The 22,373-nt window shown below is 36.5% G+C and overlaps 1 protein-coding gene across 4 annotated transcripts in view; it reads right to left on the reverse strand.

The window, feature by feature from the left end:
• Nucleotides 1–22,373, reverse strand: part of LOC145933027 (rap1 GTPase-activating protein 1) — a 113,908-nt gene that overhangs the window by 49,298 nt on the left and 42,237 nt on the right. Inside the window, exon 1 of one of the 4 annotated variants that reach the window (XM_083032397.1) lies at nucleotides 17,986–18,880. The exons of the other annotated variants lie outside the window; for them this stretch is intronic. Coding sequence (XP_082888523.1) covers nucleotides 17,986–18,248 — 263 coding nt within the window. The 5' untranslated portion in view covers nucleotides 18,249–18,880. Of the gene's footprint in view, nucleotides 1–17,985; nucleotides 18,881–22,373 lie in introns of those variants that run through there. 4 annotated transcript variants of the gene reach the window in all.

A 22,373-nucleotide genomic window follows, 5' to 3' on the forward strand; every position in this document is an offset into this window, starting at 1 on the left:
ATCAGACTGTCTTAAAAAATGCAACAAGATAAATATCTGTCATTTTTTTCCGAAAGCGACGACCTCGCCCATCCACAATGTCGCACACATTTTGCGATGCAGAAAAGGGTCCCGCAGATTGACGGACAGATGTGTCCGGGAAGCAAGTCTCGCGCGCGAATATCACGCATGAATATATATTAATATACGCACACATGCACATATATATACATGCATCATCGCGAAAACGGCTATGATTGATTGCCCGACCGAAATCTTTCCTCTCTTTGTTCTCATCTCTCTCTTTCTGTTCGATCTCAAATGACCATATACTGAATCACTTTTTTTTTATTCCTTAGAAAATATTTTTCCCGCCAAAGTTCCATTTTTCTCCTTTCCATAAACTGTACAATCGATTTCTTTTATTCTGTGTATATGCTCGTTCGTAAAATTTTTTCCTCTACTTCTTTATTCCCTGAAATCTTTTACGGGTACTGTTCGGAGCCATTCGGTCGGATGTTGTAATAAACGGATTAAATTAAAGAGCGAAAGGGTACCCTTTGTATCGGTAAGCACAACCGGGCGTTAGAAATCCGATCCACGTGTACCTGCGCCGCCTGTCAATGCGGTGGATAATCCGTTTGTCGTACAAGCATGACAACACTTTTAATAGCGATTTTGTTCGGCAGAGAAAAAAAAGTTCAAATACGTGAATGAAAATAGTAAAATTTCTATAAGTCGAATTTTATTTGGATTTGTATCGAAAGTATTATTTCGATTCGTTTAAGAAACACGTCATCACGTAATTGAAATTGGAAACCTATTGTAAATTAGAAATTGATTAAATTTAATTTTATTTTCGTTTCCAATTTACAATAGAAACCAAATTTTAAATTTAACAAAGAAATCCATAATTATATAAGATTTCTGCAATTTCCCTAGCAAATGTTCTCTTTTATAAAAGAACAGAAAATTAGTATTCTCACAATCGTCAGCTATATAAGGATTTGATAGCCTTTTCGTCACGTCGCACATTTAATTGCAAATATAGGTGTGTACATGTGGGCGCGTTTAGTTTACCTTGTCAAAAATTTCATCAGGGTTCTCTCCCCTAGCAGTTTGTCGACGACGGCTTCATCACGACTGCATGGAAATTCGACGAATCGATAAATCGGCGGCGATGCGCGTTGACAACGTCAAGCCCACACGTGATTTATGGCGTAGCCCGCTATTAGCGACACTATTTTTTTTCCCCGCTTACCAAGGTCGACCGATTTTTTCACCGGCCAAGGAGTGATCGTTCATCAATCCTCGATAAACAAATCGAGCGACATATGTGTGCGCGAGCGAGTGCACTATATGTATATATCGAATATTCAATCGTCCGACGATTATAATTTGTCAACCGAGGGATATTTTTTCCCAATACATACATTTTTTCCAATCGAGTAATAGAATAATTCTGCTTCGAAAAATTTCATGAATGAAAATGGTATTTCACTTTCCGATATTTATGTACGTCATATTTGCTTTAATATCGCAATTTACGCGAGTCAATAAAATGCGAAATAAATAAAATTTGGATAAACAATTTCCTTGATCGACGCAACGAAATGTTTTCGTTTTAAATTTTAGATCGTCATAAAAAAGAAAATAAAAAAATAAAGAAAAAAAGGGAAAAAAAACAATAGGTCGTCGTCGGATCTACGAATATTACGATGTCACGTTCCTGCTGGAGCAGTTTTCTGTGTCACACCCACGTGCTTCAACTTCATATGCAGTTTCGTGATGCAGAATACACGATCGTAATGAAGAGTCGCGCATTGTCCGGCCGTTTGCATTTGGTATACGAGGCGAGGATCGAATAAGAAGAGGGACATGTTCCCATCTCCGGGCTCGAATATAAGCGAAATTCAAGATTTTCTTATACTTATTCTAGTACAGACTTCCCACGAAAGTAGTATAACATATATACATACATACACACACACACATATATATATATATATATATATATGCTCTTTCTTATTAAAACATCTATTAATTTGTTTCAAAAAATTATGTACATAGATATTTTAAAATGAATCTATGTTTAATTATTGTTATCAGTAGCATTATTATTTAAATTGTATATATATAAACCATGTCCTTTTCCTCGATGCCAATTGAGATTTCTCGAAATCTCGCTCGAAAAACAAACATTCTTAACGATACTTTTTTTTGAAACCAATATGCACAATCTCCAAATGTCGCTTTATTTATTTCTAGAAAAGGCAGACCGCGCAGAGAAAACAATTAAACGAGAATTAATACTGTAGCTCGCGTGGTGTCGCGTGGTGTTTGGACAGAGGCCAAAAAGACAAGGAGAGAGAGAGAGAAAAAATAATAAACAGTCCCTGGTAATTTCGGGGGTTTGGGGTCCCGCCCGCCTGCTCGAGGGGTTGACAGCGACGTGATATATGCGCTACAACATATGTCGCGGCTATATATGTGTGCGTGTGTGTGTGTGTACACATTGATACGCACCTCCGGCCGGGAAAATATGCGACACCCTGTGCATAAGCGAGATATGTCTCTCAGGGACGCAGCAGCAATGAGGCAGCAATAAATCAGCAATAGGAAGCATATGTTTCCGGGCACATCGAGCCGAAACACGATGATATTTTAGACTTTACACATTGCCTTTTTTTTGTTTACATAAGTCCTTAAAAATTATATACATCATTTTAGAAATTATTCCTCATAAATTAAATATATATTTAATATATTTAATATATTAATCATATTTTTAATCGCGCGCGATATTTTTTACGTATAAAATAATATATGCATTATATATTATTTTCATATAGAACTGCAGTAAAATATTATATATAATAAAATTATATATATATTATATAATAAATATGTACATATAATAAAATATTATATATAATATAAACCACAATAATATCGCAGAGTAATAACCTCCCACATTAGAAAGGTAATTTAATATCGCGCTACGCGAGGATTTTGTTGCACGAGAATTTCGTTTAATACTGGATCCAGAAAATCCTGCTTGCACGCCTGCCGAAACACGCGGAGGATACACGTCCTTGCATTTGCATAGGCCGTATTTCTCCTCTCATTATCATTATTATAAGCACACTTTGGCATTGTGCATCGAGCATAATGCCGTTGCACCCCGGCGCGCGGTGTCGCGTTTGACATTTGCATCCCGACAAAGAGAGCATTCACGCCTTCTTTTTTTTTTTTTGCTTTTCTCCTCTCTCTCATTCTTCCTATCTCTTCTTCGATGGCACCCTCGAAATTCTAGACTCGAGAGAGCACTCTCGCGTTGCCGATTCACCGTGCAAAAGCGTCCGCGGTATAACGCATTATCACGCGCTTTAGAGAGATGCATTTACACGCACGTGTTTTCTCCTCCCACCGTGTCGAGTAATTGACACATGGTGGCTTTAAAAAAAAAAGAAAAAAGAAAAAAAAAAGAATACTTCTCTTGGCGCGTCCAAAACACTTATTTCGCGGAATTGTATCTCGAAGCCGAGTGGCTAGCCATTAAAATTCACTTTGGTCCAGTTTTCGTGATAGAATTCAGGGCTCTGGAATTCCATTTAGAATCTTACGTACTATTCGCGCAAAAGGATCAGAGAATTCTATTTATAATTTTACGCGCCGTATATTCTGATATATGGTGTGTATTCCGATTCTTGCTTTCTCGTATTTTACACGGCCACGCGCATAAAATTATAAATAGAATCTCCATATCCCGAATGAAAAGCAATAGCAGCTTTTAATCGAATATTCTCCTCCACTCCTTTCGAAAATCCAAACCGCCCACGTGTGTATCCACACACACAGGTATTATATATAGGGTTACTCTATATTCAACGGAGAGACAGAATTGAGTGACATTCATCGACGAGATCGTTTTTACAAAACACAATGTTTCGGCTCGCCAACGAAGAGAGATACGTATACGAATGCAAATCGCGGGCGGAACAAGAGCGAGAGTCGAATACAAATTCTCTCTCTCTCTCTCTCGCTCGGCGTCGTAAACACGGAATCCTATTGCATTCACATACTCGACCATGGCTATACATAACGATATCTTATTAGGCAGCTTTCCCAAGCAGATGACGTCGAATACAACAGGGCTGTACAAACGCGCGCAGTATGGATTACATATCTCTGCTTTCTATCGGGATAAACGCGATGGAGTCTTCCTCCTCCTCGCCGGCGAAAACGCTCTTTCGCATGTGCCACGTGCGTGAAAAGCTAGCTTCCCCCTTCGCGGTCGAATTAACGTCAGGTATATGGGGTTAATCGACTCAGATGTGACGCGCTTCGAGGTGAACCGCGATATTTTCTCGATAATATATATATATATATATATATATATATATATATATATATATGTATATGGTCGATCGGAGAGAGTCACGTATTATATTAACAATTTCGTATTATATCTATTGAATGGATAGTCATCAAGCTTTAACGGTTTTACATGTAAGATTATTATGTATAAAATATGTAATACGCTTATAGCAGAATTGATGTATGAAATATTCCATTATATATAATTTATAGAAAATAGAACAGTACGCATATGTTAAAGATCGGTTTTTTTTCATGATCAAATTTTTAAAATTATTTAATTTTTTCTCTCGCTTTAAAAAAATAATCATTTTATCGTATTATTTTTATATACACGTAAGAGAAGATAATAAATATATAATGAAATTATTTTTTAATTATATTGAGAATCAAAAATATTATTATAAATGATGTAATTCTTGATTATTCGTGCATATTAAAATTTATACATGTAGCGATAAAAAAATGAATAAAGTAGTTATTTACTTTATTTTCATGTATCAGGACGATAAATATAAAATTTCTATAATTTTTCTTTCCTTAATATAGTTCTCTGGCATTCCGATTAGTATTCCAGACGGAATTTCGCTCAATGTGATTCATACAAATGGCTTGTCTTGTAACTTCTGGTAGCTCTGGACCCGCATTTGGTCGACTTATTCAACGATATGTCCATATGCCAACGGGATTAGAATTAGAGTACTTATGTCGCACGCGCCGCAGAATAGTGCAGTGGTTATTTCGCTTTGATGTCCGCTGACGTTTTAAGCGCAACACGACCGCATCGACACGCTCCGATTTCCATCGCGCACCAATTTATGGTCATGTAATACGCGTGTAATTCGCGGTTATTTACACTTCGTCTCCCGTCCATATGGCGAATTTTGATATATCTTTCCGTTAAAAAAACCCCCACAAGCCCCGAATGTTCGAGCTCGAACGCATAATACACACGCATGTAAAGTATATCTTATTTAAACAGAGAAAAAGCTATTAAAATATTATTTCAATAATATTATTAAATAATATTATAATATTAATATTATTGTATTTAAAAAAAATTATTTTAATATGTTATTTAAATTATAAATATTATTCAAATAAAGATAAATATATGAATATAATTTAATGTTTTTTTTTCTAATATAAAAATTACTCGTTTAAAGATTATTGTACGGCGATAAAACGAATTCGAGAGTCTCTGATCGTTCAGTCTTACGGAGGCAGCGCATAATTATTCGCCAATCGAATCGGACAACGTGTAATCCCGGATAATTGCGGAAAATTAATTTGATTCGTATGTTCTTCGACAACTGCTACTTAAATACACGGTGAATGAATATCACCCCCGTTTACTTTTTCTTTCTTTCTTTCTTTCTTTTTTTTTTGTTATCCTCTTATGATCGCCGGTTAAAAGAGATTAAATGCGCGCGTGGCGACCGATGCCTATCGGTTTGATATGCACATCGGTAACGCATCGCCGTACGTTGTCTTTTTTCCCTTCGTTCCCCCGTTCATTTTACGGGGCCCTAGGTTGCATAAACGAAGCTACGGGGCTGTCATTATACCGCGGCACGCACGCTTATTTCCACATAGTTTAACCGGTAATTTCCAAGTTTACCCGCCGAACACGGATTTCCCAGAGGAGCCGCATACCTCTATCTACCCTTCCTCCGTCTGTCTCGGTATAAACTCGGCTTCAGAATTTGATAAACGGCTATTTTGTAATTAAGCGGAGAATTTAGCGATTAATCGGATCAAAAGATCGCTCCGCGCGATTCAAATTAAATTCGCGACCAGTAGATTGATATAATGGAAAGATGTACTTTTTTTAATTGTCTCTCACTCTCTCACTCTCTCTCTCTCTCTCTCAAAATAAGGAGAGTCAGCGAAGAGGAAGCTCGACAGATTTTAATTAAAATGTTTCCCCGATTCTGTGTATTTTTCTCTCGCAATAATTTTTATCTCGGCGTTTGTAGAGAGAGAGAGAGAGAGAGAGAGAGAGAGAGAGAGAGAGAGAGAGAGAGAGAGAGAGAGAGAGAGAGAGAGAGAGAGAGAGAGAGAGAGAGAGAGAGAGAGAGAGAGAGAGAGAGAGAGAGAGAGAGAGAGAGAAAGAGAGAGAGTTTGACACTTTCGAGTACAATATTCCGAAAATAGAAGCAAAACGAATGACGCTCTGATAACAATTACGCGCGCAAGCGAGTTTAGTGCCCATTTTTTTCTACCGAGATGTAAAAAAACTTCGTTTATATATCCGCGAGTTAAATAATCAAAATTAAAATTGAAAATAATAAAATTAAATCAAACAACAGTGTTATTCGAATGTTAACGCGAAATCGTAAATTAATAAACGTCAAATATAAAAAAAAATTAATATAAAATGATTGAAAAAATTGACAAAAAATTCTCGCGAAATCGTTGTTGGCCAATCCGCAACACGGCTTCATCGCGCGATCATATTTGCGATTGTCGCCAAACACACCGGATGTTTAATAAAACGAATATATATGTATATATTCGGCGAAACAATACGACCGCCGAAGGACGCGATCTCTGTTTATCTGACCTGCACAAAACGCATAGGCAAATTGGATAAAAACGCACATTCGGCCCGGCGCTTTATACATATATGCGCGTCGCTGTCGATACCTACTCTAATTGATATTTGACTTCGTGCGTCGCATATTCGCGGAGCAAATAACGGATCGCGCGCGATCCGATGGATGGGTTCATCATCCATGCGGTGGCTCTCGCGTGATGAAACACGAGTTCGAGACCGGCACTTGAAACGAATTACATATCGCGTGCGGCAATATAATCTCTCCCGGATTGATTCCGGTTTGAAATTTCCATGCGCCCCGGTTCGTTTGTTTGTTACCACCTAGGAGCGCTTAAAAAGAGGGTGCGACCAGTTCTGGTCCATTACGTAACCGGACATATCCATTCTGTTTGCGTATGTGTATCGCATATTTCTCGATTAAATCATAAATCATCTGGGAGAGGTCTCTTACGAAACCGACAGATATTTATCTGTTCATATACGACCAACAAATGAATCTTTTGTGTGTGTATGCGTTTTTGTAGGTATATGTATATATGTACATACAGTATACGAACCATACATTCAATGACATTGATAAATTCAGGGAGATTCGTGAGAAATGTTATCAATGAAAAATGATTTCTTTGGCGCGGTCATTGTTCTAACAATAAGAACTTGTCACTAGGTAAAACACGAAAAAAAGCATAACAGGAAAAATATATAGATATCTAAAAAATGTGTCATTCCTCTCAAAATAGTATAAGACATATAATTAAATATAATATATAAAATTAGAAAAAAAAATAAAATAAAATAAAATAAAAAAATAAAATAAAAAGATAATAAAATAGTAAAAAAATATATAATATAAAAAATATAAAATAAGATTTAAATATTGTCCAACCTTTATATTTCGAATGACATATAATATATGCATCTCGACATATAATACTGCATCAAGCTGGGCAGCGGCAGAGACATAATTAAAGAGTAGGTAACGAAAAAAAAATGCAAAGTACCCCCATGTATGGAAGCGATAAAAACGTGGCCAAACCTCGCGCCACAGGGGAGCGAGGGAGGAAGGGGGAAGAGGAGCCCGATGGAACTCCGATGATGATCTCGAGAGGGGTGCACCGCGTGCCAGGCGGGATGGATGATGACGCATGACTCACAAAATGCCCACTGTCCCGCACACCCCTCCGATTACCATTGTGACGCTATTGTACACACATACCTATGATATATGTGTGCCATTCGAACCGTGGCCCTCGAAACTTGGCCATTATGCCGGGGCTTCCACATGCGATGGAATTGCGGTTACAGCGTACGACTCCATTCAGACTGATTACGTGCTCGATAACGTCTATTTGGCGCAAACATGATACTCGCTCTCTCTCTCTCTTTCTCTTTTCTGTGTGTGTGCCACCGCTCGGCATCGGTAATCGGATTGATTTAATAAAGCGTATGCAGCAGGAAACAAGCGGCGCGTGCCGCGTTCCCATTACGAATTGCGGCGGAAATTGGTATCGCTTTCTCTCTCTCTCTTGTAAAATTGCGTTAATTCCTAAAGTATTGCAAACCTACATAAAGTTTTTATCAATCAGTTTTCCAATAAAGAGAAAACTGTCCAGAAGGAAAGAAGGAATTGCAATACTTGTTACCAATATAAAAAAAAATATGAAATATGTTTGAATATTCTCCCTATTATATTATTTCATCTCTCTCTATCTTCTCTTCTAAAATTTGTTTCATTTAAATTTAAAAATTATTGAGAAGCATTATATTATGAAAAAAATAAAAATAACACAATATAATATTCATACATATATGTCGAAGTATCTAAATATCTTATTTAAATATCTCTACTGCACAAACAAATATATTATTTTATTAAACAATTATAGAGTATATAAAAAATAAAATATAAAAAAAGGATGCAAGAATTCATACAAATATTTCAAAGTCCTCATTAAAATTCCAAGCAATTCTAATGATAAATCAAACGTATCTTTCGTCAATTAACATTCCCTTCCGTTTCCGACAGTGCAATTCAAAGTTGCTGGTGTAGATAAGTAATCCCAAAGCTCTCTCTCAATGAATGAGCTTAAAGCTTCGACTAGAAAAGTCGGACGTTTAACGCCAGTTGAATCACCAATTCCGCCGTCATTCCGTCACATGACGAAACATTCCGATGACGGCGATGATGTTACAGCGAATAACGTCTTGGGGCCTCGTGCCAATTCTCGGGTGCGTTTACAACCTCTCTCTCTCTCCCCCTCCCCTCTCCTTCTTCCAAGCAACATCAAGAAGCCGCCTAGCATGCTGCTCGCGCGAGATAAGGTCTGGCCTCTTAATTGCTCGTTTCCTGTCCAGAAGGCTCCTTTGCCTCGCCTCGGCTTCGTCTTTGACTCGAGTCTGTCGATCAACCTTCTAGACAGCATTCTCGGTACGGAAGACACGCAAAGATACGTACAAACATAGACCATAAAAATGTTTACGATGATATTGAAATATCGATAATTTTGATATTTACATTGCAGATTTAAATATTTCGTCGATACTTTGAGATCAACTTTTCTATGTATCTTTTTATAGAAATGCCATATACATGTGCATTTTTAAGAAATAAATTTACGTCAAGTGTTGCCAATAAAAGTTTGCTATTAGGTAAAATCCAAAAATACACTTTTAATTACATTAACATGCCCTAATTATTGACACAATTTGAAAATGAGAAAATGAAAAAGCTGATCATAATAAATTGACGAGGTACTATATGTAACATTTAAAATTAAAAATATGATTACAAAGTTTCACACGTATAAAAAATTTCGAATAAAATTTAAAATTTTTATATAATATAACTCTGTGTATATAAATAGATCATTTCTTAGAAATATATTATCTGTCAAATAATTAAATTGTGTATAATTAGAAAACTTTGACGTTCAACTCGTTAGTTTTGTTAAAATATTGGCGGAAAACCGCTGCAAAATATTCTCATATCGTGATCGTGCAAAAATCCAATGAATCGCGTTATTCCGCACAAATTCATCAACCGCGCCGATGGGGAAACGTGGAGGTTTGCGTAAATCGCAATTACACGTTATATCCTCTCGCGAAACCGGTTCGATCGCGTGCCAAGGCACGTACGACGAACTCTTGACACAGTCGTGTCGCCGCTCGCACGAAATATCATCACGTTCGTAAATACGGACATTAGACCAAACGACGGATGACGCATTTTCGGCATAATCTCTCCAATTTCAGCCATATCTTCATCATAGCCCCCTTTTCCCCATTGAGATTGACCGAAACTTTCGACGATTCAATAACTCCCGCTTCGAATCGAAGGGTCCGCGCTTCTTACCATCAATATATAGATATAGAATATAGAGAGATCTCGGTAAAGTATGATTTTATCTTTGTATGCGATTTTGCCTTGATTTAATGTATATTTTCATATTGTTGTCTTTTTAATGTATTATTGCTTCTCTTATAAAAGTGACATAATATTAAAACAATAACTTGATATATATTTTATATATATGAGAGAGAGAGAGAGAGAGAGAGAGAGAGAGAGAGAGAGAGAGAGAGAGAGAGAGAGAGAGAGAGAGAGAGAGAGAGAGAGAGAGAGAGAGAGCGCTTCCGATTATATTTTTATTACTGCTTGTTTGTACTTAAATTGAGGCAAGCGTTTCAACATCAAAAGTGAAGTAAATTTTGAAAGATTTACAAAGTCATGATAAAATTATGGTGCAACGAGTGTATTATCTATAAGGCTGCGGTTATCAAGAGGAAGCACTGGCTACCGGGGCCTTTTCAGCGTTTTTAAGATTTAATAGAGCGAAAGATAGACCAATGCATTATTCTCGTCGTTGGCAGACCAAGATAGATAAATAAAAAGCTCGATGTAGCGGAAAAACATTTCAATTATATCTCAGCTGAAAGCTAATCAATTTCAAAGATAAATTAAAATTGCTCGTTATTCTCTGCCGAGATTATTTTACTATTTTACGTTTGAGTATTTAACGGTATAGTTCTTATAGAATTACTATCGACATGCATCGGTAATCATAGCTGTAAAATATAAATTTATTCATAATATTTTGCCACTCCTTTCCAAATATTTGTTATTTTATACACACATATTCTGCCATAGATAAAATTAAGAATTATTATACTGCAATCGTGTTTAATTTATAATAAAGTTCGTATTTTTATGTAACACACATTTTATTTTATATTAAATATATAAAATCAAATTAATATTTTTTATCGTTTTCCATTTTTATATGCAAAAACCTGATCGATAACCAATTAATGATCGACTTCCGAAGACCGAGACATTGTACTTCGCTTTAAAAGGCTACGATAAATGAGTCGTTTCCATAATATAATGTGTCGCGACAGTGAAAAGGAAAAAAAAAAGGGAGAAATCAACCACAGATTACAGATTTGCGAGTGAGTCCAGAGAACTTGGCTCAATCGGACAATTTGCATAGCATTTCGTCGACGCGATAAGGAACGGGTTGCTCGAACGGTGGTCATTTTGTATCCGCGTTGTTGCATTTATGTCCCAGTTATCCTTTCGAGGATCGGTGGCCTTAATGAGGCGCCTATCGCCGACGGACACACGCAGTTATCTCCGCTCGCTCTTACTTTCTCTTCCCTCTCTCTCGTACAAAGTGTGGTGGATGCTACCGAATCAACCGTCTCGAGGCGAGACTAATCACCGTACAAAGTTACGCGTTCGTAATATGCTCCATGTAACGATTATCATTAACAGTTATTAACGACGTTTCTGACGTTTCCATAACTGCTATAGTTGGGAAAGATCGCGCTATAGAAAAAAAATCGCATGAAACATCACACAGATATAAAGCGAGAAGAGATCGATATTTCAGGAAGAGGACATTTTAAGGAAAACAAGTACAAGTAGTATTAATTTGAAAATATGTTCTAGAATTTCCGCTTCAATTGCTCTACACCGAAAAAATTGTATTCTCATTTTAAGAATTTTCCATTATTTTTAGAATACCCTGGTCTATATAGACGCCAAAAGCATTCTTTTAGAAGGAAATTAGAAAGATTAGTATTTTATTTCTATATATTAACTCTATAATTTTATTATTTTATTTTTGCATTAATTATGCATTTTTCATTACAATTTAAACTAAACATTTTTTAATTATAATTTAAATTTTATAAAATATGATACCGTTACATAATTCTTATTGTTAGTTTTAGAAGATGTTCTAGAAACGCTTAGGAACATCTGTCAAGAGGGAGTTTGTAGTCTGCAGTCCTCTTACTTGGAATACAATTTTTTCGGCGCGAATTTTCTATTCTCGCACGTGGAATTCGAGTAATGCGATTTTTGCCGTGCCGTCTCCCCCCAACATACATATAAACATATATACATAAGCCGTGGGCGACAAACACCCGGCGCGAGAAGCGAGAACGCCCGCATCCTTAACTTTATTGCATCGCGGCGTTATCGATTATCGCGCGCGAGCCTTCGCGGAAACGAGGAATAATGAAATAGAATGGGCCATTGTGTAATAACAGCAACGAGAGACGATATCGCCGTACAGTGAGATATTTCCACCCTCATTAACCTGGCACCCCCACCATAAAAAATCGGGTTCGGCTATAGTGCATAATTAAGTGCTAATTTGTTGCTAATTAATTGCCCTAAGCGCGAATTTTTTGCTCCTACCGATTAGCAGGAAAACGTAATTAAAGATGGGGGTGCTAGCTTGCCATTAAGCTAGCACCCCCACTTCCGGAAAACACTTATAGCGAATCAAAAATAAAAAAACCAATACATCAGAATTAATTGCTAATTAATTGCTCAAAGATACTGCAAACAGATTTTGAAAATTTAGAATTTTTAATTATGAACCATTATGCAATATGACATACTATAAGAGTAAAGTACACTAACGCAATTAATTGCTGCTATGATTTTGGTCTCAAAATGTTTCTTTAATTAAGTGCTCTTAAGATATGCAGCGTCGAATTAATTGCTCTACATTTTACTAAGAAAAATCGACTCGAAAAGGTGGCGGTGCTAGCATGCCCTCAAGAGTAAAGTACATTAACGCAATTAATTGCTGTAATAAATTTGGTCTCAAAATGTTTCTTCTTTCATTCTCCAAAAATTATTTACTTTTAAATAAATAAATATTAAATGAAATACTCGGAATTTAATAATAACGGTGTTGACGTCAAACATTTTCCGTTGAATTCGTGATTAATTTAACGATGACTTCCACGACCCAGCATTATGAGATAAAAGAAATCATAATGTAGCATATAATGCTTTCCACATTCAACATCTTGTTCCTTAATCCGTCGATTTGTAACTATCGTGTTTAAATGTTACGGACCGGACGAGTGTTTCATTGAAAGGAGTACGCTCCTAGTATCCATAAGTCACGTTTAAAAGCCGCTGTGACTGGGCATTCATTTCCATAACTGTACTCGCCACTCCGATACGATGATCCGATAATTCTTCGAGCGAAACGTCGACACGCAGCGTAAGAAACGGAAAAGATCGAGCGAATCAACCGTTAACGACGTAAGTCTTTCGCCGATGAGATACATATATATATATATATATATATATATATATATATATATATATTATATGTATATATAAGAAGAGCATCCAATCGTAAATCTGCTGCTGCAATATCTCGCACGGTATATTAATTACTTCCGTATCAATGATCTTAGATAGCAGCAAACTGCGCGTATATAATTGCAAAGTGTGTGTGTCATAGATTTTTTCGTTACTTAATTTTTCATTATGTGCAACAAGGGAAAGACTCTTCTATTTTGTTTTTAATGTAAATTTTACTCGAGTGAATGAATCGGAGAAGTAATTAACAAGATTGCAATTATATATATTTAAGAGACATTAGTGGTAATTGCTACAAGTGAGCAAGGTAAAATAAACAGTTGCGCGCAATAAACAATGTAAAAAAAAATAAAAAAAGTTAATCGACATAATGAAATTGGTTAGGCGGAAAATGTAAATGTAAATGGTCGTTGAATATCGTGATAATTAACGTAAAAGCCGTAAATTACACTTTACACAACAGAAGTATCACGAGAGAGTTGGTATTATTATTATTCCACAACGCGATTAAAATGATTAAGATAGCGACAAATGTGTTGCTAATACGGATCAGAACATGAGCTACTAGACGTTGCTTTACGGTCGAAAAGTGCGATGTACAGTACTTTGATTCATTATTAGAGAGCTCTATATAGACGAGAGAACGAGAAGAGGGCTAGAGATAACTATTACGTGGCAGTATGTATGTACATACAAGAAGAACGAGATGAACGAAGGGGAGAAAAGAAGAATAAGCAAAATGATAGAGAGGAGAGGAGAACGAATAGTCGGAGATATCGCGAACACAAAGTCACTTGTTTTCTTACGTGTTAATATATGGGATGCATATTTCGCTATCATTGCAGTACAAAGGATTAGTAAAGGGTCATTTTCGACAGAATTTTTTTTTCTCCATAGAATTCGTAGCCAGGAGTCTTTTTTGGGGGGGAAAAAATTAATTTATAAGATTGATAAAATTTCGTTAAAAACGTTAATATATTTTCGATAATCAGATTAAATAATTTTTTCAGATTAAATACTCGTGAGCTCGAAAAGATTTTTTAAACGCATTTTTCGATAAGGACAAATTCAAATTTCTCTTTCTCGGATGAAAAGACTCGCTGCAACGAATGCGAGATTACCCCATAGACGTGCGTCTCTTGTCGTATAAAGGCGGAGAAAATATCAGCGAATGTAATCTCAAACGCTGGAATGCGACACGAAGCAAGCTATCGAAGCTACTCAAGGATAAGTGAAACGTGGAATAAAAAAAGAAAAAAAGAAGAAAAAAAAATGCGCGAGGCGCGAATTATATCTGTCGTCATACGAGTAAGGGGACGCGATGTCAAGACTGTTCATGCTTGGGGGGGACTAGTGCCCCATTGCCCTTGTTCGAAGTATGCACGAAGCTCATTGAAGCGATAGGGAGACAAGATAGAGAAATAAGATTCTCGTTATGTGCCCGAGTCGATTGTAAACTGCAAGATATAATTTAAATTTTCTTGGGTATATGTGCGGAATAGGAATCAATTTCATTTTATACGTCAAGTATCATATCTTCAATAATGCAGACATAAATAATGGGAATAAAATTCCAATATTTTATAATTTTATATATATAAAATAATAAGCATAATTATCATTCAAATACGTGAACTTGTGGAAAAGGCTATCGTGTCAAATATATATAAATTTTCAGTAAAGGCTATTTCGGAAATTTAGCATTTTCCAACATATGTCGCGTTTCCTTATATCTTCGAAAACTTTGTCCATCCTTTTCATCTCTCTAGGCCCCCTAGGCAATAAATATTTCAAGCGAAATTGTTTTCCAAAGTTACGTTGAAGCGATCGCAAGTCATCTCGAATTACAAAAAGAGAGAGGTATTTGCCTTTATACCTGTGCACCCTTAGGGATCACCCTTTTTGCCAATCTCATCCACGAATCCCTTTGCTAATACTAAATCAGTATTAGGAGTGACGTTACGACCTCGACATTTCTCTCTTCATTTTACAATTTTCATAATACAGAAAACTCATTACTTAATATTCTGTTTAATATATAGTTGCACGAATTTATATACTCTTTCATCGAGCACTCTGACGTAAATTAAGATTGATATCGTTCGATCGTACAATAAATACAAATTGTAAAATATATAATTTATTTATAAAATTAAATTAGATTAATAAAACTTTAATTATATATATTTTTATTAAATAAAACAAATAAAGTATAAAAATAAAATATTTTATTATAAAACACAATAAAAAATTTTATGAATATATTGTTTTTTTTATTTATATATTTTATTCATATCAATAAATATATATAAATAAAAGTTTAATAAATTTTTTTCGTGTAACGTAAAAAATTCTAAGATAAATAAATAAAATTTTCACATAAGTCAATCTGTTTATTAATCTTAATAGTTTAATTTTAATCTTGATTCTTCATTATTGTTATAAATGCCTTTGAAACTTATTTATTTATTATTCTATTCCTTCACATATATTTTCAGCAAAATTCTGTTCGATTGACTATAGAATCGACCACGCCAGTTTGTGAAAGCTTGCAAGAGATGCGAGAAAAAAAAAATGTATCTTTGTCGGTGAACAATCGCGATATTTATTCCTCCATGAAAAATACAATAAAAATACATCACGTGCAGAAAGTTTCCACTCGTTATCCATCTGCCCTCCCGGTATGTCAACGACGGTAATCGGATACCAAAAATTCTAAAAGGGTTGCGTTTAGGATTTTCCGTACGTGGCTGTGTAAATAATCCAAATACACGGCTATATATATATGAATGAATATTTATGACGTCGCGTCATGAATTATAATTCTCGTTCGACGGTGAATGCGCGACGGGTGAACATCATATATATGTACATCTTGTCGCTTGTGTGGACATAATAGCTTAAACGACAGCCGATTTTCAGCCCCTCCTTCCCCCCTCACCCTCCTCGAACGATCGAGCTTGTAAATATTCCGGATTACGCAACAGTCGTGAAACAACAATCTCGCGCGATCCGCATTTCTTATGTATCCTGATCGAGTGTTTTAAACGTTTCGAACGAATAAGTTATTCCTATCCGGGGGCTAAATCGCCCGTCTCTCTCTCTCTTCGAAGCTGTCGTATATAAATCGATCGTTGATACGGCTTACGAGGAAGCTTAATGGAGTATCGATCATTTCGGTGTCGAATATCAACGAGAATATCTCCCTCTTCCTCCCTCTCTCGCCGCTCCTATTTATATACTATTTTTTTTCTAAACGTGATTGCGCGCCGTAAGCGTCTATGATTTATGTATGCAAAGGAGCGTCGTAAAATTGCAAATTCGTGTTTAGTTATACAGTCTAAAAGGATAAGTGCAAGATCAAATATAAAAAGATGCGGTATATACAATTCGCATCACAATAACCGGTAAACAAGGATAGCAATGCAATAATTTTTAAATAACGCATATATACCTGCTATAACGTTAAAATAATAAATTTATATACGTTATAACATATTTTAATAATATAATATATGTATAAATAATATAAAATAATAAATATAAAAAAATATAATATTTCTAATATATATATATTAGAAAAAATAGAGAGAAATATATAAAAATTAATTATATTAGAAAAATAAATATATTAGAGTATTATTAAATTATATCGAGAATTGTTAGATTGTAAATATTAGAGTATTGTTAAATAATCTGTAAGATGCTTGATTAATATCGCGCATATGATATAGATGCCGAATCGATTTTAATTCAGGTAATAAAGTATCGATGCGTGGCGCATCGCGCAAAAATGCAATTTTGAGAAATTTCGCGACGGGTCGTAAAATTTCAACTCGGATAAGATATGCATATTCACATTACGGCATTCTTCCCGTGTATGAAGATTGCACAGTTTTGTCGTTGAAAGTTAGAGCGTACCCGTTACACACGCGCGACCGGACTCTGTTTCTTTCTCTCTCTCTTTCACCCTCGAGATTGCGCTTGTGCTTGCGCTTGTGCTTGCGCTTGCGAGCGCGAGTGCAGCCGTGTAACGAGCCGTAATCTCGCGGTAATTTGCGAAATGACAGTCCATAAATATTTCGTCCGTAAATTGTGATTACGGGTTTGATCGACTCCTCGTTCCCCTCCCCCGTCGTGTCTCTTCTTCTTTCCGCTTTCGTACATTACTACTTAACTGTAACCACGGTCGCCCGACTTTAGCGAATCGCTGTAAAGGAGAACGGACATCGTTCGACCGGAAATCGAGAATATCGGGAACACGCGAGTTCGCGGACTCCTCTTGAAAGGCGAACGAGAGAGAAGCCTAGATACGCGTGAAAGAAAGAAATTTCTACAGACTACGGGAGATTCGACGATTTACGCGAAAGACGCAAGATCTTTCTCATAAAAATAAAAAATAAAAAAAATAAAAAAAAAAGGAAGGAAAGACTACCGTTTCTTCGAGAGGAGCGTGTAGGACTCCTTGGTCGCGGCGCAGATCCTCATACGCATTTTGCGCACGGCCCTTTTGCGCACTCCACCTTCGAGAACTGGCATCCAGATGGACGGTCCCGCTCTCCCCGCACCTCCTCCTCCTCCTACTTCACCCTCTGTTCGGCGACGAACGATCGCCGCGACGACACCTTGCCGATCGACACTTTGCGTTACGAGCGCGTTCTCCGCCCCTCGACGACGACCTCGCGGCGGACCTCGCATTCGACTCACGTCGCGATCGGCATGACGCGATTAATCCACCACCTCTCTCTCTTTCTCTCTCTCTCTCTTCGCGGAAGAAGAAAAAGAACGCGCACAATAATTATTTCGTCCGCTCGGACGCTGATTTTTCCGTCGCAGTCGCGGGTGAATATAATTTACAATCGGCGAGCTCCTCCCCGTTGCTGTCCTCCCTTATCTCGAGGTCGACCGCCCTCCACCGATTCTCGTCTTCGTCTTCTTCTTCTTCTTCTTCCTCTTGCGCTCAGCTCGAGAGAGAGTCGGCTCTCGTCTATTCGATAATCATTATCGAGATAAGAGCGTTCTTCGTGCACGGCCCGCGGGCTCGAAAGTATCCTTTTGATGGATAGCGCGACGTCTCTAGCTGGATTCGCGTGCCAAAAGCACGCGTAGATCGATCACAAGGATCGATCGGAGATCCTATCGTCGGTAGATAGTGATAGATTGCAAGAGAGACTTCGATCTGATTGCACGAACAATCTATACGTATATTCGATGAGTCTGATTATTTTTGCTATTTGTTATTTGAATTTATAGCGAAGCTCCGAGGGGAGAGAGAGATGTATGTGAGAGTGTATGAATTTTTTGTTTCAATTCGGTAAATTAAATTAAATTCTTGTAATTCTTAATCTTGTCTTCTTATAACTCTTAATATAGTCTCAAAATATTAAATAATATTAATCAATAACATTATATATTAAAAATACTTAAATATATTAAACTCTTTTTCTCACAATTAGAACAGCGAAATGAAAGAATTATAAAAAAAGAAATATTATTATTACGTATAAAGTATTTTATATAAATCAATTTTTATTAATGCGCGACTATTAAAGTCTTTACTTTAAGTGTGAGTTTAATTCTTGTAATTTCAACTTCAACAAAAAATATATAACTTAAAAAAAAAACAATGACGGAGAAACTGTTTACAAGTTTAATTTTAACTTTGTAAATCTTGAATATATAATGTGCTTTTTGCAAATACGTTTAAACTTTTTAATTTCTTTTACAATTTCTCTTTTAAATTTTCTCTTTTGTAGTTTTTCAATTTCTAAAGATCGGTAGAGATAATACGTAAGATGAGACGTCTTTTATAGCATACACAAAAAGATTACACATTCTCTGAATTAAAAACTTGAATGATTAACAATGTAATAAAAGATCACAACCGAGAGAATCGAAACTTTAATTTATTACATTGCCTTACACGGCGAAAACAGAAAAACGCTTCTAAGATAAAACGACGTAAAACTTGAAGACTTTTCTTATCACGTTCAATATAAATCAAGTATTTATAAATTGAAAGCTGCGAGAGAATTAAATTCACATTTAAAATAGCTACATACACTCTCTTTTTTTCGAAAATTATATGTATAATAATATTGTACTCATATCTCTTCTCGGATTTTCGCACAATAGCATGCTACTTCAGACATTAATATTCTATTCGACGAGCAAATTCCGATGATAAACACAATAGCGAAAACATCAAACTCAAAATCGTAAAAAGAACAATCGTAAAACTTATAACACGTACGTAAATAATAAACGTTAAACCCGCACGAACGTAAACAAAGTTGATTTCCAACCGAAGTAAATCAAAGTGAATTTCACGCAGTCGAGTTACTTACGATCGACTAAAGAGAACTGAATAATCCTCCGGGGCGAGAAGAGACAACGCGCGCTATTATCTTGCGGCTCTTGTATCTTTCTCGGATTTTTCCGGGAAGCGAGAGAGAAGTAGAGAGAGATACGGTAGAGCGTAAAGACCTTTGATTCAGATGCCCGTAATCTTCGGTTCCGCAAACGAGATCGAACACTATCGGTTGACAGTTGACCGATTAGAGCGCGCACGTATTCGATTATCACGGTTTACTATCTGCGACACTATCTCTCACTGACGGAGATGGAAATTGAAAACCGAGATTACGCTAATCGGACAGCAATAACCAAACTGTGCGAGACTGTTATTCGAACTGTTGTTTATCAGCCTCGCACTTGTCTTTGTTCGCGCGCGAAGCTTCGATAACAAAAGGGAAAATCTTCGGATTCCCGTTCGAAAGCAGCGATCGACACGCGCGTTCAAGTGCGTTTAACGCGAGAGAGAAAACGAAACGCGCACAATATCACACCATACACATATACATACACAATCGCGTTTAAACGAGTACTTCTTTTACACCCGATTTTAAGTTTCAAAATCACTTTATGCTTGAGCGCGTTTGTAACTCAACTCGTTTGCACAATGCAAAGAATATCGTCGATCTTCTCATCGATCGCCGGCACGTAATTCGCGCACGATCGCGACGAATACAAATCGAGACGGATGACAGGAGAGAGATGACACGTGCGCGCGGACGGATCGACAGAACGCGAGTGTGACGGCATGAGAGAAGGCGTGCGTCACGCATGCGCCCCTCCATGACGTCGTAAGACCCCGGCGGTGATCGCCGGAGGGGGTAAGAATGGCGCGGTGGAGGAGGGGGGGCGAGAGAGCTGCGCGCACGCACACAGGCCCCGCGGGGAGGGAGGGGGTGGTGCCCCCTAGGTGTCTCCTGTTTCTCGCGCAACGAGTCTCGCCTACTTTCTTCCTTCTCCGTTTGCGACTCGCATACTGTCGCGCGTATTTCCTTCCATGTATGTGTATTTTTTTTTTTTTTCTTTCTTTCTTTCTTTCTTTCTTTCTTTTCCTTCGAACGGCCGGTAGACGTTTATAGCGCACCTACGCCTCTTCCTCTAGCGATATTACTTCGGGCGAGAAAAGTACGCAGTGCCTCGTAGCGTAAGAACGTCGCGTATTCTGAATGATTTTCAGAATTGCAGTCGTATATAAAGGAGATTTATGTAAAGATTCCATTAATTTATACATTTTAATATTTGTGATAGATAATTATAGAAATGTCTTTTCTTCGTGAAAATAATTTTAAAGAATTTTAGAGACCTCTCTTGTGTCTTTTTGACATACACTGAAAAAAAATTTGTTAACTTGACTAAACCTTTCAATTTAATTACTATTTTATTAATTGAACATATATTAGTATTTAAGTCAAATATATACGTTTTGTTAGATTTGTTATAGCCCTAAATAGCTATAACTACTTATAAATTACATTTGATTGACAACGCGTTGACCGCGCAAAAACGCATACGCAGCGAGACACGCGCGAAATCCAAAAGTTGCGAAAATGCAAGCGAAGCGAAGGAAACTTCGAATTTCCTTCGCTTGCATTCAGGGCTTTGACCGAAAGGACCTGTTACCAGACACCCCCTCCGATCGAAAGATTCCAAAAATCCGGCTATAAAACCGGACAGTAGACGTGCTCGCGGCAGTCGCAAAGAATCGAATTATAAACGCGAACCGCCGAATATTCTAAGTTACGCGAACATCGCCGAAAAATAAGTGTATTATTGAGAAGAACCATTATACAATTCATCCCGGACCGGACAATCATGACGCCCACGGATTCCCATCCCGAATTCGACGCGACCCCTGTGCCTTACCCGAGGCACACGACAGATTTAATATTATATTTAATTTAAATATTTCTATATGTTCAATTAATAAAATAATATTTAGTTGAACGATTTAATCAAGTTAACAAATTTTTTTTCAGTGTATACCTACATATTTCGTATATAATTAAAAAATATATATTTTATACAGAAGTTTATAGTAAAAATTATACTTTTAATTAATTGCATTTTAATATTTTTTTAAAAAGGTGTAGATAAGTTTAAATAATGGATGAATAATTTTTCAATCATTTTTGCGTCCTGCGCGCAATTATGTTTCTGATTACATCGGTGCAAGATCGATTTGCAATCATCTGAAGAAATTATGTTTATATCACGATGAAAGGAATAAATATTGTACTAGAGAGAGAGAGAGAGAGAGAGAGAGAGAGAGAGAGAGAGAGAGAGAGAGAGAGAGAGAGAGAGAGAGATTTATATCAAGTCTCGATTAATTTGTAAATTTTGATATTAATAACATATATTAGCCGTATATGTAATAGAGATAAATATAGAAGTGTTTTTTTTTATTTTCATGAAAATTTTAAATAATATTTTAAATAATAGAGATCTATCTTTTCGTCATATACATATATT

This window comes from Prenolepis imparis, unplaced genomic scaffold (assembly GCF_030444845.1).
Source record: "Prenolepis imparis isolate NDT839.2.m4 unplaced genomic scaffold, iyPreImpa1.0 SCAF_2, whole genome shotgun sequence".
Lineage (NCBI taxonomy): Eukaryota > Metazoa > Arthropoda > Insecta > Hymenoptera > Formicidae > Prenolepis > Prenolepis imparis.